General features: G+C 64.0%; 1 protein-coding gene across 1 annotated transcript in view; it reads right to left on the bottom strand.

The window, feature by feature from the left end:
* RPTOR (regulatory associated protein of MTOR complex 1) overlaps positions 1-15,287 on the bottom strand; it is a gene marked incomplete at its 5' end in the record, with an annotated part of 33,660 nt that extends 18,373 nt beyond the window's left edge. Inside the window, 7 exons of the mRNA XM_023748843.1 lie at positions 1,119-1,202; positions 3,165-3,266; positions 5,103-5,178; positions 6,434-6,578; positions 6,877-6,977; positions 12,372-12,431; positions 15,112-15,287. Coding sequence (XP_023604611.1) covers positions 1,119-1,202; positions 3,165-3,266; positions 5,103-5,178; positions 6,434-6,578; positions 6,877-6,977; positions 12,372-12,431; positions 15,112-15,287 — 744 coding nt within the window. The remainder of the gene's footprint in view (positions 1-1,118; positions 1,203-3,164; positions 3,267-5,102; positions 5,179-6,433; positions 6,579-6,876; positions 6,978-12,371; positions 12,432-15,111) is intronic.
* Positions 15,288-15,488: the final 201 nt, after the last annotated feature.

The following is a 15,488-nucleotide window of genomic DNA, read 5'->3' as shown; positions in this document are numbered from 1 at the left end:
CGGACAGGGGCCCCCCCAGACAAGGGCCCCCCGGACAGGACCCCTCCTGGGGCGGGACACCGGCCGTCGGCCACAGCAGGGCTGTGCCCGCTGCTGAAGGCCACGTCTAACGAGGACGGGCATGCAGGCCTCACCTGAGGCCTCGCTTTCCCAGGGAGTCACACGCCCCCTGGCCTGGCTCCATTCCCCGGGGCCAGAGCTAGCTATGTGCGCGTCAGCCACGGGATGAACACCTCTCTGAGATGCTATCCACACCCGTCTCCCTGCTGCTTTCCCGGGGACTGCGTGGCGCTGACAGGTGCGCAGACCCTGCCGTGGGCGTCTGGGGGCCACCCGCGCCGGGCCGACTGTCCCTCCCAACCCTCTCCCCTCAGGGGCCTGTGGCTCAGCCGCCGGCGGTGACGTCATGTAACGAGGAGACTTAAATAGCCACACACGCGGCAGCCGCCTGCCCTCTCAGCTGGGCCGAGCACAGGGCAGCCACCCACCTCACTGCGAACACGGAGTTTATCTCGGCCAGCAGGCCGCCCGCAAACACAGGCCCGCCCGCCACGGACACACACAGCCGGTGGCACAGGGTCCTCAGCTGCCCTTGCTCCAGGAGCAGTGACGTCCCGCACCGTCACTCCGTTATTTACAACAGAGCGGACAAGGCCTCGCACGGCCCCCGACCAGCAGGTCCCCGCTCCCCTCACCCAAAGGCCCTCCCAGCAGCTCTCTCCTCCTGCTCTGCTGGAAAACGACTGCTCCTCGGTTCCGCGTTTGCCCGTCTTTCCTGTTCTAACCGGCCGCCCCCTCCTCTGCAGGGCAACTGGGGGAGGGCTCAGAACCGCGCCTAGAGCCGAGTGCGACCCGGGCTCCCAGGGAATGTGCCGTGTGGCTGGGGTGGGGCCGGGCGGCCTGAGCTGCTCCCTGGAGAGCCACACGCTGGCGCATTTTCTGTGCGGCAAGTGACACCTAATAATAGCAGGTGGGACAAGAGGGCGAAACCAAACCCCGACACGGTGGCAACAGGCCCACCTCGCCCTCCCAGGGCCTCACGGGCCACCGGCCACGTCCACGTCACCCTCGACCACACAGGGACGTCCCTTCTGACTGTACCCGCAGCAGAAACGCACCAGGCTCACCGCCCAGGGGCCCAGGTCCAGGAACCGGCCCAGCAGGTCCAGGGCTCTCAGCCGATGCACCTGGCTCAGCAGCACCTGCAGAGAGAGGAGGTGTCATGGCGGCACCACGGCAAGGCCAAGGCCGTGCAGGCGCAAGGCCAGTCCCTCGGATCAGCCCAGTGTCCTGCACTGTGGCCCACGCAGGGGCTTCCGTCCCTGCTGCTCCGCTCAGAGGCCAGGAGACACTGTTCTTCAACCACAGGTCACACAGGTACACCCACAAGCCACACCCACAGGCCATACCCACAGGTACACCCGCAGGTACACCCACAAGCCACACCCACAGGTACACCCGCAGGTACACCCACAGGTCACACAGGTACACCCGCAGGTACACCCACAGGTACACCTGCAGGTACACCCACAGGTACACCCACAAGCCACACCCACAGGTACACCCGCAGGTACACCCACAGGCCACACCCACAGGCCACACCCACAGGTACACCCACAGGTACACCCACAAGCCACACCCACAGGTACACCCGCGGGTACACCCACAGGCCACACCCACAGGTACACCTGCAGGCCACACCCACAGGTACACCCGCAGGTACACCCACAGGTACACCTGCAGGTACACCCACAGGTACACCCGCAGGTACACCCGCAGGCCACATGGTGCGCAGGAGGCATGGGAACAAACGCTGCAGCTGCGTGAGGGATGTTCCGTGCCGGCCCTGGGAAACCTGCCCTCGAGGGGTGCTCCCTGCCTTCCCACCCGGACGACTGGGCTGCAGGAAACTGAAGCCCAGGATGCGGTGCTTTCACAACCAGGACTGGCTTTGTTCGTATTTACACTTTTAAAAAATCCCCGTTTCCGCTGCCCTGGACCTGCGGGAGCAGAGCCAACGCCGGGGAGCTGCACGGGTGCGGGGGCGAACCCCACGACCTGCCCCATGTTCACTCAGGCTCTCGGCGCCGCCTCCTCGGTCACCTAACCGGGCCCAGGGCGAGCAGGACCGGCCGTCGCTGTGGAAGGTCAGGCAGATGCCCCTGCTCCCGCCGGTCCCCTCCCTTCTCCAGATCGGCAAGCGGCTCTGTGGGTCTCCGTCCCCAGGGAGTGTAGACGGAAACGGAGCGTTAGACCCGTCGATAGCAGGCCATTTACAGCAGGCTGCTTGCCAGACTCAGGAACCGGCTCCACACGTCCGCCGAACCAGCTCGGGAGACGGCCGGCGTCGGCCCCGCTGCTGACATGACAGGGAGGCCAGTGCAAGGGCCAGCGGCTGCCCACGCCCGCCTGTCGGCGCACTCACACCGGCCGTGCAGCACTCGCCGGCAGGAAGCCCGGGCCCAGCCGTGGGCCGCTTCTTTGTCTTGTTATTGCTCTTCTTGTCGTTTGTTTGGTCACAGCTCATCCTGCGAGCGCAGGCGGCCCTGAGCGAATCCAGACACAGGAGCGGAGCGTGGCCCCCCTGCATTCTTGTCTCCATCGGAAAGAAGTGGTCAACCCGAGGCCGAGCAGGCGTCTCGGGGACATCACGCCCGGCTGCTGGGCTGCGTCTCACAGGCTCCCCGCGTCCCTTTTCTGACGGCTCTGGCGGACTCGGCCACAGTCCAGCCCCGGGGGCCGAGGCTCTGCTGCCGGTGCCTTCAGGGTCCTCGTGGTGACAGTGAGCATGGGGCCCAGGGAGGTGGTGGTCCCTCACCCCCGGCCAGCGCCAGAGGAAGGAAGTGCGTCACGTCCTCAGGCCGGCGGACAGGAGACTCGCGCTCCCGTTTCCCGGAGGCCACAGTGGGCTGGCGCTCCATCAGCCCCCGAGAAGCAAGGAGCAGCGGGGTGATGACTACAACCCAAATCAGGGTTCCCCGGAGGGCGGGAAAGCCCGTAGGGACAAACGCTCACTGAGCTCCACCGACACCTGACACTCCTGTGACAACCTCCCCACCCACTGGGCCGGCGCAGCCCAGTGACAGGGTGAGCCCCACGCCCACTCCTGCCGAGGGAGGCGCTGTCCCCGGAGACTGCGGGGTGTCCAGCTCCCGAGGCCTCACCTGCAGAACAATGGGGAGCTGCTCGGGGGGGCTCCTGTTCTCCACACCCATCGTCAGCCACACCTGGAAGGCCGTCAGCTGCTCAGCGAAGAACGGACTGTGCTGTGGACGGGCAGAGGGACGGCGTTAGGGACCCGCCTTCCTCCGCTCCACACGCCCCCCCCCCTTCAATTCAATCCCCACGCCACATGCCGTCGCCATCCCCGTGGGAGAGCAGGGGTGTGGCCGGAGCAGAGCCAGGAGGCGGGGTCTGCCCTGTGCAGACTGGCTGCAGGCAGGGAGGCGGCCAAGCCCGGGAGGGGCCATGAACTGAGGCTGACGCTGCAGGGGAAGCATGTGGGGGGCGTCGCGTGACTGACCCCACGGGTCCCACGAGGGCCTGCGCCCAGAGCACTGTGCCCGGGCAGAGTGTGCCGTGAGGGTTTGCAGAGAACCCGCCACCCCAGGACTCCTGCTCCTGCAGTGTCAGCGCCATCACGTCCATCAGGTGTGCGGAGACGGGGTTGGGATGCAGCCCCGAGTGGCTCTCCTGTTTCTGAGTATGAATTATTCATAAATCGGCTTAAAAAAGACCACCTTGCTAAGAGCGGCCTCGCCGCAGCGGGAGAGCACGGCCCACGGAGCCCTGGCTCTGGGGGGGTCGGCAGCGGAGAACGCGGGGTCTCTCCCGCCCTCCGGGCCCTTCTCCCTGAGGGAGCCCATGTCATCGCGGGAGAGACGGCTCCGCCCAGGGCCACGAGCATTCCTGACCCTCCGTACGTCTGTCCGTCCGGCAGAGAGGCAAGGCCCGGGGGAGCTGCCGTGGGGTTGCCGTGCGGCGGGAGCGGGAGTGGGAGCTGGCACTCCGGGCGCCCAGCACGGGCTCAGGCTCCCGAGAGTGGCCGTGTGCGTTGGACGACGGGCCAGCGAGTTATAGGAAAGTTACTGGGATAAGGAAGTGACTTTAATGAAGTTGCTACACAAAGTCACTTGTGACCAATATATAGAAAAAGAAAGAAAATAGAAAATGAAATTTAAAAAGATACTCTCTACAGCCACACCGATGGGCTGGGGCACACACTGGAGGTCGGTCAGCAGAGGGACGGGTCGGGGCAGGTGACCGTGGAGGTCAAGGGGACAAACGTCCAGTTTAAACAATGAGCCTCGTGGCGGTCACTTCGTAACGCCGGCACCTATTGGGCCGAGTGCTGCCGCCAGAGAGGAGTCGGCGGCGTGACAGGGATGGCGTGCAGGCGCATCATGAACCAGCTCCCATCAGTGAGAAACGGGGGGCAGGAGAGGAAACGGACAGATTCGACAGGCAGGTCACAAAGAGGATCCACCAGGGGCCAAGGAGGACACGGAGCTGCTGGCCGAGTCCACGGTCAGGGCAACGCACACAGGACAGCAGCTCAAGGAAAGTCCCTTTCACGTGCAACCCCAGTCGCCAGCGGGGGGGGGGGGGGGGAGGGACGCAGGAGGCGGCCAGGCTGCAGGCGCTCGGCGGGGTGGGTGCAGCGCCCCCGGCTGGAGGCAGGCGGGGGGGCGGGGGTGCCAGCGAGGAGAGCAGGTACGACAGCAGCGCCTCAGCGGACCGGGCCTCCCAGAGCTGACCGCTTCCAATCTAACGCTGACCCCGGCGGACACACATCTGTCTTTATTTTTTTGGTTAATCCTCACCCAAGGGTATTTTCCCGCTGATTTTTAGAGTGGAGGGAGGAGGAGAGAGAGAGACATCCACGTGAGAGACACAGGCCGTTGCCTCCTGCACGCACACGCCTGACTCTTTGGTGGGCGGGGCCCATGCCCTGTCCTCTGACCACTCTGGCCAGGGACAGACCCGCATCTTTTAAGCGCTAAGTGCAGGTGGGTGCAGGGCACCGCGAGTCCCGTCCCCACCCCCACGGGCACTGCAGACCAGGTCAGAGGGCGGCCCCGCAGGGCGCCCATGGGGCTCACCCGGAACGCAGTGCCCTCCTCGATGATGGTGGGCAGCTGGGAGAGGCAGATGTCCACGGCGAGGTCCCAGGCTTGCCTGAGGAGAGAGCAGAGGACACAGGGCATCACTGACCGGCTCCCGCCAGGACCCAGGGCGGGCGGAGCAGGGCAGCGGCCGGGCCAGCCCCGGGGAAGGCAGAGGAGCTAAAGCCGTTTGTAGCTCTTTTCTCCTCGAGCTGAAACGAGAAAGAGGCCTGGGAACAAGAGGGACCGTCCCACCGTCTGAAGCAGCGTCCGCGGCGCGGCTGCCCACCGAGGCAGGGGCAGCGTCACACACCAGCACCGAGAAACGCAGGCCAGGCCACGCGCCTCCTTAGGAACAGGCCAGTGTGAGGCTGGGAGAAAGGAGGTCTGTCTGAGGCCCCCACCAACCCCAATGCCCGCGTGGTGCCCATGGAGTCAGGGCTGGCTTGCCAGCACTGTTGGGCCCATCACCCGGGCCCCACGCAACCACTCTGGGCCTCCCGCCTGGCTCCACCTCCCCGCGGGCTCTGTGGGAGCCGAGATGGCAGGGGGCTCGGCGGGGTCGCCAGCAGAGGGACAGAGGGACGCTCACGCCGCCTCCCGTCCCCTACGGCCCGGCCCACGTGGCTCGGTCCTGCACTCAGACTCCCCTCCATCTCGGTCCCTCCCTGTCCCCCACGGGCAGCTGGGTGCGGGGCCTTCGGCTGGGTGCCCCATGGACCACCACCTGGAGGACGTGCCACCCAGACCAGAGCTGGGCTTTCAGGACACAGGCCCAGCGTGGCAGCCGCCCACGCGGGTCAGTCGGCGCAAGGCACCCTCGCTGGGCTCAGAGGGCACAGGTCATGACTGCCGAGAACTGCAAGGGCTCCGGACGGGACGGGCTGAAATTGGACGTGAAGGGGAAGGACCCTGATGACTGAAGCAGGAGCCGCGCGAGCCGGTCTTCCTGAGCGCCGCCCCCGCCACGTGTTCACGGTGTTACTCCCTCCGTGTTTGCTGCACTCGGTTCCCTTCCTCCCCTAAAACCCCACCTCCCACCACACCTCAGAGGTCACAGCCTGGTGTCCATCATTTAGCCCCAGCGCCGCTCTGACGACCTGGGCGGGGCCCCCGGGACCCACACACTCCGTCTGTTCAGTCTGTTCATGAGGAGGGAGGGCGCTCTGCCATTGAGGGTTCGTCTCACCACGATCTCTGCAGAGCCCACCAGACGCCCGGGCCTGGGGCAGCAGCTGGCAACCCTGGGCACAGGTGGGCCGACCCTCCTGGTGCAGCTGAGCGCCTGGCTGCCCCCGGGGCCCGAAGCAGGCGGAGCCGGGACTCACCACATGGCGTGCATGTAGGTGGGGGGCAGGCGCGGGCTGCTGACCGGGGTGCAGTTGTAGGAGCGCATGATCCTCTCCGCCAGCAAGAAGTTGCGGAACAGGCTGGCCACCAGCAGGTCCTGCCGGAACAGCTTCTGGAAGAGGTCTGAGGGCGAGACACGCGGCCCTGTCAGGGACGCACGCCCGTGTTCCAGCCAGAGGCCCCTGACGTCCACCCCCGGCCGCGGCGAGGCTCCTGGCAGCTGCGTCAGGCAGCGTGGACATGGCCAGCGGCCGGGAGGACACTGGCGACGGTCAGAGCAGGGGCGCGCGCAGCTCCCCTCACCACGCAGCCCTGACCGGCGCCCCCACAGAACCCCGGGTGCCTGCACCTGCTGCCCCGCCCCCGCCAGCTCTCTGCCTGCGAGAACCCACTTCGCCCCTTGGACCCTCTCGTGCCTCACCCCGAGGGAGCACGTTCCACGCGATGGTGTCCGTGATGGCCGTGAAGATCCAGTTCAGCTCGCCCAGCGGCGTCCTCCTGTCGTTGAGCCGGCCGGGGATCCTAGGAGACACGTGCATTTCCGTTAGCGACGGCGGAACAGCCATGGCTGCAGACACAGCAGGGGCTCCCTGTGAGGGAGGGGAACCTGGGCGGGCACGTGGGCAGAGGCAGCCGGGCCCACCCGCAGCGTGGGTACCCTGCCCGCCGCACAGCAAACTCGTGGCAGCCCTGCAGTCACAGAAAACCCTCCTCCCCCCACAGGGAAGTCCCAGGAAGTGGCCGGAGGCGAGAGTGTAACTGTTGATAAGGTTTCACAGACTAAGATCCTGCCCGCAGATGACCTCCAGGGTCCGTCCTGAACCCGAGGGGAAGCAAGACACGTGCGTAACAGGGACACGTCAGAAGCGGCCCGGCACCCACACGGGAGAGGGGTCACGAGGGCACAGCCACGAGGAAGTAACTGCGGCCCCAAAGCTGCTGTGGGGGATGCTGTGACAGCACGGGGCGCGCTTGCTCTCCGACCAAGGGACACGACACCGTCACAGTCACGCAGCGCGAGCAAGGACGCCATCGACAGAAGGCAAGACCTCGGTGCGACGCTCAGGCGACGCTCGTCCGTCTGCACTGCGAGCCTGGCTCAGCCTCGCCCTCCTGCCGCGGAGCCCGGAGGCTGCAGGGGGTGGGGGTGGGGGGTGGGGGGGTGACAGGACGGCGCTCCTGAGGACAGACACCTGACCAAGGCCCGTCTCCAGACCGGCAGGCGCACAGCCCTGAGCAGCTCCCGTCCAGCCCGGGGCAGGGACACAGCCCCAGCTGCTCCCGGGCCACGTCAGGGTCGCTGTGCATTCAGGTGCGCTGTGAGTTCTGACTGTGACAATCGCCGGGATAAATGCACACCCTCCCCCCTCCCCCCATGAAGGTCCACTGGCCTTCACTGAGCTCCCCGGGAAAGCGTGGGCGGCCCGCCACCGACGCCTCGCAGACCTGGGCCGCTCACACTGCGCCGTCACGGGCACGTTAACTCCCTCAGCAGCGGAGTTTGCTCCCCCGTCTGTACCAGAGCCTGAGGGACGTCCGGCCCCTGGAGCCGCCGCGTCACTGAGGCTGAGGCCGCAGGAACGGGCCGCACGGACTGCCGGGCTCAGGGCACAGGGGGCAGAGACGGAGGCCGGTCGCGTCCCGCTGTGCGGGCCTGGCCGCTCCGGCACCTCTGCCTGCCGCTTCCCAAGCAAACGATACAAACTCCCTAAAGCGACTCCAGTGATAAGAAGGCAAGACAATCGTCCAAGTGCCGTCACCTGAGGGCGACCGGACACACTGGCACCGACCACCCCTCCAGGGGTCCCCGTGTGCACAGCCAGGTCATTGTAGATGAGTCACCGTAACACTGTGCAGGGGGCGCTGCGTCCTTGTTACGTTAAAGCCTCCACAGCCCGGCCGGCTGGCTCAGGGCTGAGCGTCCACCTATGACCCAGGAGGTCACGGTTCGATTCCCGGTCAGGGCCCAGGCCCAGGTTGTGGGCTCCATCCCCACTGTGGGGTGTGCAGGACGCAGCCGATCAACGATTCTCTCATCATTGACGTTTCTATCTCTCCCTCTCACTTCCTCTCTGAAATCAATAAAGATATATATTTTTTAAAAAGCTACAAAAAACCCAAAACACAAACAAAACCTCACAAATACACCGAGAGAAGGGCTGCACCCAGCACTACCCGTGATGCTTGCCTGGCGAGGACACGGTGACCCCGATTCTATGGCCTCTCTGTACTGAGTGACATATCTATGCTGAAAACACGCCCAGCTGGGCAGGGGCTGGGAGGGGAGTGAGCATCTCGAAGGAGCCCTGGGGGGTCTGTGTGCTGGGCCTACGCTCTCTGTCGGGCGCGACGCCGACACCAGCCCTGCACGCGTCCAGCGTGGACACGGCCGCGGTCAGCCCGGAGACAGCCTGGGGGAGGCTGGGACCACCACCGCCAGCACATTTTCTGGAAATGTTTCTTCATTGGTGGACATTCTCCGGAACCAACCCAGCCACACATGTCACTGCTTCTCGGGCCTCCTGCTCAAAGCCGTGCAGAACCGGCTCCGCGTGTTCTCTGAGCCCGTCCCACAGGCCCCGCTGCCCGCCTCGGGCTTCAGGGGAGGACAGTCGGAGCCCATTCAGCGCGCGGACCCGCAACTCCGAGCGTGACTGCGCACAGTGTGGGCGCTGCTGTTAGCAGGAGGGGCCTCTCCTCCCGCTGTCCGGGGCTGCGGGGGGCTGGGGGACAGCGCCTGCAGGTGAAGGCCAGGAGGAGGCAGCGAGGGAGCCTGGTGGGAAGTGCAGCCGCGTCTGCTTGAGCAGGAAGCGCTCCGATTCTCATCACTGACTCAGACGCTCTGCGCAGCGCTGTGCCGCCCGCAGGGCTGCTGCCAGGCCGAGTAAGCTGCGCCCGGCGTGTCCTGGGCTCCCTCCTGGCGGTGGCAGCTGAGGTGACTCACCCTCCTCCCGCGGAGGCAACCAGACAGGCTGGGGAACCTTTTTGATGTCAGGGCAGGGCTGGCCAGGCCCGAGGGAAGCCCAGCCTTGAACCTGTGGTCCTGACGCAGGGCTGAGAGGCGGAGCAGCGGCTGGCAGGCTCCTGGCGGGAGGGCAGGGAGGGGAGGGGCTGCCGAGGAGATGGGCTCTGAGCCAGGACTGGGCATGAGCTGGAAACAACTCAGACCTCACGCCTGCAACCACCCCGAGGCTCGGTACGATGTCCATGTCCAGCTCGCAGCGTTCCCTGCCAGCCCAACGGGCCTTCCCGGCACTGACCCCAGAGACACAGCCGACAGGAGGAGAGAGGACGAGGACGCGGACAGCGCGAGATCAGCTGCGACAGTAATTGCACTGGAGATGTCCACGGAATTAAACGAGAGGCTGGGACGCTGGCAGAGAGCTGGGGACTGTGAAAGTCTGCAAACCAGGATTTCAAGAACCTATGAATGCTGCGTACGAAGAAACCAGCAGGGGGCTGAGCAGCACCCTGAGCCTGGAGAGGCAGGGGAGGGCTCGGGATGCGGAAGGGCCAGCAGGAGGGGAAGACGGGGCGTGGACAGGCAGTGCAGGGCCTCGGGGGACCCGAAGGGGAGGGCGGTGGGGGGGGGGGAGCAGCACTGGTTCCGGGTGCAGTGGCCGATGGAAAACCTCCAGGCACCGTGGCCTGGTCAGCTTGAGCGGCCATGACGCAACGCCCAGACTGGGCGGCTCAACCAACTGGAATCTATTTCTCAGAGTCTGGAGACCAGAGGCCAAGGTCAGGTGCCAGCAAGGTGAGGGGCTGCCGAGGGTGCTCTGCCCAGCGAGCCAACGGCTGCCTTCTTGCCGGTGTCGTTGAGGAATCACGTGTGTAAGGAACATGCAGGGCAGGGATCGGTGTGTCGTGACTTAGAAATGGAGGGAGATGGAGACGCCAGGACAGCGCCCAGCGACGCCTGGGAAACGGGCGGCTTCCCGGACCTTGAAATCTCAAGAAACCAGCCAGCCAGACGCCCGACCAGGCAGACCTGGTGTCGCTCATTTTCTAAAACTCTTCCACGTGACGTTTCCCGAGGACACGCTGTGCTCAGCACCTGTGTGTGTGGCAGCCGCGTAGGCCGTCTGTCACCAGCCCCGCGCCGCTCACGACTCGGAGAGCTGGCACGCGCTGCACTGGAGCCGCACGTCACACAGACACTCCTGAGAAGGAAGCAGGCGACTGGGGCGCGCGGCTCTGCACGCCAGGGGAGCCGCCCGCGACCACTGCCAACGGCCCGCAGGCCCCGCTCCTGTCTCCCGACGGGGTCGCTGCAGGATGGACAGGCTGCCCAGGACGCGGCTTTACGCCGGGTCAGTCACAGCCTGCGGAGCTGCCCCTGCCGGACCCTAACCAGGCGGCCCAGCACCCCGGGGGCCACGGCGCCGTCCCACAGAGCTGGGCGCTGTCAGCTCGCCGGCTCTGCGCCGACCCCGGCAATGCGAGCAGAAGGGTCGCCATCCCCACACTGGCCTCTGCCCCGGCCCAGGGCAGGCTGGTGGTTCCCGTCCCCACGGCCCGTCTGCGTGTGCACGGAGCCCTGACGCACAGACGGGGGGCGAGTCACATGCTGTCACACAGCCTCTGCATGCACTTGAATGTACAGAATTCTACATGCGTGCACTGCTTACAGGTCTCTACTCATATTTTGTTGGTTCTTCCTTTTAAGTTTACTTGCACATGCATTCTACGTGCCCTCATTATTATAAAAATTTTTAAAAGGTGGGAAAATACAGCCACTTAACACGGTTCTTCCCCCTACCGACCAGGAACACAGCCTTCCCTCCTCCCCCCGAGGTCCCGCAGCGCCTGCTCTGAAGGCTGCTCGGCATCCTGCTGCGCGGCTGGTCTCGTTTCCCACTCAGCCGCGTGGCTTCCGGCCCTTCCACGTCACACGTGGGGGCCACACAGCACGCCTCTGCGGGAGGAGTGCGCAGTGACAGAGCACGGGGTCCCTGTGGAGGGCTCAGGCGTGCGTTCTCGTATACGTCCCTGGCTCACGGGCAAGGTGCTGACCAGGGGAGGGACCCAGAGGCCGACTTGCTCATCCACCTCATTCAATAAACTCAGCCTCGGCCCTGGCCGGTGTGGCTCAATGGATTGAGCGTCGGCCTGTGGACGGAAGGGTTCTGGTTCGATTCCGGTCAAGGGCACAGGCCCGGGTTGCAGGCTCGATCCCCAGGAGAGGTCGTGTAGGAGGCAGCCGATCCATGATTCTCTCTCACCATGGATGTTTCTCTCTCTACCTCTTGCTTCCTCTCTGAAATCAATAAAAAATATATTAAAAAAACCAAACAACTCAGCCTTGGCTGTTTCACCACACGATTTTGCATGTAAAGACTTAGAAACGAGCTCTCCGTGCTAATCCTAGAAGCAGTCGGCCAGAGCAGCAGGGCTGAGAGCCACCGCCTGCCCGACTCGGGAGGCCACAGGCGCGGCGAACACACACACAGAAACCAGGTCAAGTGCAGGGTCACGAGATGCGTGTCAGACCCGAACCGGTTCCCAACCAGAAGTGGACGAGCCAGCCCACTGACCAGAGGGATGGGCAGAGGTCACACAACTCAAACGCGCCAGAGTTCACCTCCTGCCCGCACCTGGCGTCTGCCTGAGACAGAACATGGGGCGGGGCACGCGGGGAGTGGGGGGCCGGCCGACCCCGGCTCTGAACTGGTGCCGCAGGGAGCAGACGGGCTGCACGTGTAGTGTACCTCTCTCAGCGTTGGAGGATTTTTAAACGATCAAAAGGAATTGGCTTTTTATTCTCTTTCTTTAAAGTGGCCCCACTGAGCGTGTCCTAGGCTGGCGCTGAGGTGCCATCCACACGCAGCCTCAACCGGAGAGCAGGACGCACGCGCAGGAAGTGCCTGAGAGGGAAGGGAGACCCGACCAGCCCGGCACTGCGGCCTCACTCACTTCTCGATCAGGTCCAGCGTGACTCCGGGCACCAGGCTGACGCACTTCTGCATGCAGAACCTGCGGGAGAGAGCAGGGCATCGGTCACACGCGGCGGACGCTCGACGGGAAGATGCCGCCGCCCCCTGAATGTCCTCACGGGGAGAGCCACAGCCCTGGGCCAAGCCCCGGCATCTCATGTCTTCCAGACAGTCGGTGCCCAAGCTTGCTGCCCTCCCTGCCCCTCTCCCATCGGTTCTCGGCCTGGTGCCCAGAGCAAGCCTTGTTGAGAGGAAGTGCTGGGTAAGTCATCGCACCTGCTGAGAGGGGGTGGCTCCTGGTGTGCAGGGGGGACGCAGGGCCTCCGCAGGCCTCGCAGGGCGGCTCCTGGCCGCCCCCGCCCCGGCTCTCAGGCCCCGTTCCCCCTGGCCCACTCCCTGGGCATTTTCTCATTGGCACCTAAGTCTTTGGTATATTTGGAATTTCCTCATTGAGGTACAAGGTAGGGTTTTAGGTTTCTAATGGTTAGCCATGTGCCCCAAATCCTCAGTGTTGAGTAATGCCTTCCTTAGCTTCTGCACGTCTCTCAGCTCCTCGCCGGGGACACCCCCCCACCCCCCGCCCTCTGGAGGCAGCCCCCTAACTGCCACGTGGGCCTGCACATTCGGTTCACGGCCCAAAGGCCACTGTGCTGAACACTCATGTTTCTGCTAACAGTTTTCCAACGCATTTTATTGGCGTTTTTGCGAGGCTGAAATCCAGATCATGCATAAACACTGCACATCTGCCTTCTCCTAGAACATGTGCACCTTTCATCCCGCTGCTCATCCAGCTGCTGGACTGACTACGCTTCCCAGGAGCCGGTGACTGATCCAAGTTGGCCAACACCCTGGTGCAGCTCCCACTGCATTCAGGGCGCAGGGGAGGCTTGGCCGGGGGGGAGGGGGAGGCGGGCTGCGGCCTAGAGAAAACCTCCCTCTTGCAAAGGGAGTTTGCTTCTATTCTTGTAGGTTTTTATTAAAATTCATTTTCAATTTTATCAAATAACTGTCCTCTGTCCTCCTATTACGATGATGAATTACATTAATAGGCAGCCTAATAGGACGTCGTCGCGCCTCTGGAACGACTCCGGCGTGGAGCTAATTGTTCTCGCTGTGCTGCAGGCTCCCTGCCGATGCTCCGTTCTGAACCCATCTGCAGTGTGTGTGTGTGTGTGTGTGTGTGAGAGAGCCGCTGTGTGTGTCTCCCTCTATTTGTGTGTCCGTGGATTTGTCCACTTGTGTGCCTCTGTATGTGTTTGTGTGTATTTGCACACGTGTGTGCCTGTGGGTGGTGCTTCTGCTGTCCCATAAAGGACCCTCTTTCTCTCCTTCCCTCTGCCCTTCCTCCTGCGCTGTGCCCTAGGCCTGCCCTCCCCCTCGGGCCCTCCCCCTCCCCCGTCTCCCTTGCTACCCCCTCCGCAGTGGCCACAGCCCCCCCCAAGGTTCCCTGGGTTTCTGACGTTGCTGTTGGGGGATTCCCCGCAGGAACATCAACCCTGCGCTCCCTGAGGCGCCCGGGCCGCCTGCTGCCATCCTATTCAGCGCCATGAGTCAGGTCTGCACGCCCACTTTCCGAAGGAGCTCTGCGACACGACACGCCATTCATCTTAACTGTGCGTGTCGGGAGACGGGACACCGTCTGGTTCGGGAGAGAAACGACTTTCCTCAAGGCGGGCGTGGGCAGGGTACAGAACCCGACAGACTGAAGTCTCCGGAAGCCATCTTGGGGCTCAGCAGAAGGGCCAGGCCACGCGGGCCACCCTGTGGAGACCTCCAGAGAGAACCATTTCCCTGTTAGCCCCATCGCTCCTGCGGCCGGAGCTCAAGCTATGACGTCACCACAGGGAAAACCTAGGACAACTTTGTCCTCTGTCTGCACCGCTCCCGGCCGAGGCCCAGACCTCTCTGTCCTCAGACACGGCAGGGCCGAGGCAGGAGGGTTCACAGCGCAGAGTGGGGGTGGAGGAGGGGGTGCCCAGAGCGTGTCCTCCCACAGAGACACTGCCTTTTAGGAAACGCTGGAGTACAAACCATTAGCCCCACACCGAGGGGCCGTGGGGATTCATGTCCCAAGGTCATTCTGATCTCGGTGAGTCACCAAGAAAACCCACAAGGCAAACGTCGGGGCGAGGGTTTGAGATGAGACACACGACACCACGCTGGCAGGGCCCGCACCCCTGCCCTGCGGGGTCTGCACGCTGCCACCTCTCGCTGGGTGAACCCAGGAGCAATTTTCTGTGCTGATAGGATACGGCAACATGGGCCATGAATATTTAAACTCTTTCAAATTCCTCAGGGTAATGGGAAGTTTCCCACCGCGGTCCATCCATCATCCATCGTGTGCCTGGCAGACAGCGCGATTGTGTGCTGCGGGCCGAGAGGCGTCACCCGGCCACGGCGCCCCTCATGCTGGGGGCCAGGTTACCTTCGGAAGTACAAGTGCTCCATGTGCATTTAAAATGGAATTCTGCCACTCAACCGAAGACCAAGAAAAAAACAAAGGGAAGATGTACTGTGGGTTCTCACACTACATTGACATTCGTGGGGGGTGAGGGCACCAGTTATGGGAAGAGCAAGGCATTTGCTCGTTTCAGAATTACTCAAGGTTTCACTTTCTGGTCATTAGAAAGGTGGAGGCAAAAATGAAAAAATCAGAAAACATTGGCCCTCCTGAGCCTCGGTTGGCGGGGGAGGGGCAGAGGCGAGCGGAGCCCACTTACCAGCGCAGCGCGATTTTGATGGGGGTGGTGAGGCAGGAGGTGAACAGGTCGGCCGGGAGGTCAGGGATCATGGGCAGGAGCTCGCTGGCCTCGCAGGCGGCCAGCTGGATGCAGTTCTTCATGGACGGGGGCAGGGGCATCTGAGCCAGAGGGTGGTTGGGGTTGATGGCCGCGACCTGCGGAGAACACGAAGGAAGACTGTGACGTGATGTTGTGTCTGACCCGGGAGTCTCTTAACATAGTTCCCTGTTGAAGAAGGTCCCCCCCCACCTGCCAACCGCCCTCTTACCTTGCCTCCCGCATGCAGCCCATCGTCCCGCCCCCAGCGTGCAGTCCGCCACCGTTCTCAGTCCCACCTCCATTGCGGAGCCCCACCT

This window comes from Myotis lucifugus, unplaced genomic scaffold (genome assembly GCF_000147115.1).
Source record: "Myotis lucifugus unplaced genomic scaffold, Myoluc2.0 scaffold_1911, whole genome shotgun sequence".
Lineage (NCBI taxonomy): Eukaryota > Metazoa > Chordata > Mammalia > Chiroptera > Vespertilionidae > Myotis > Myotis lucifugus.
Note: the sequence above shows the minus strand (reverse complement) of the source record. Positions and strands in the feature narration are given on the sequence as shown.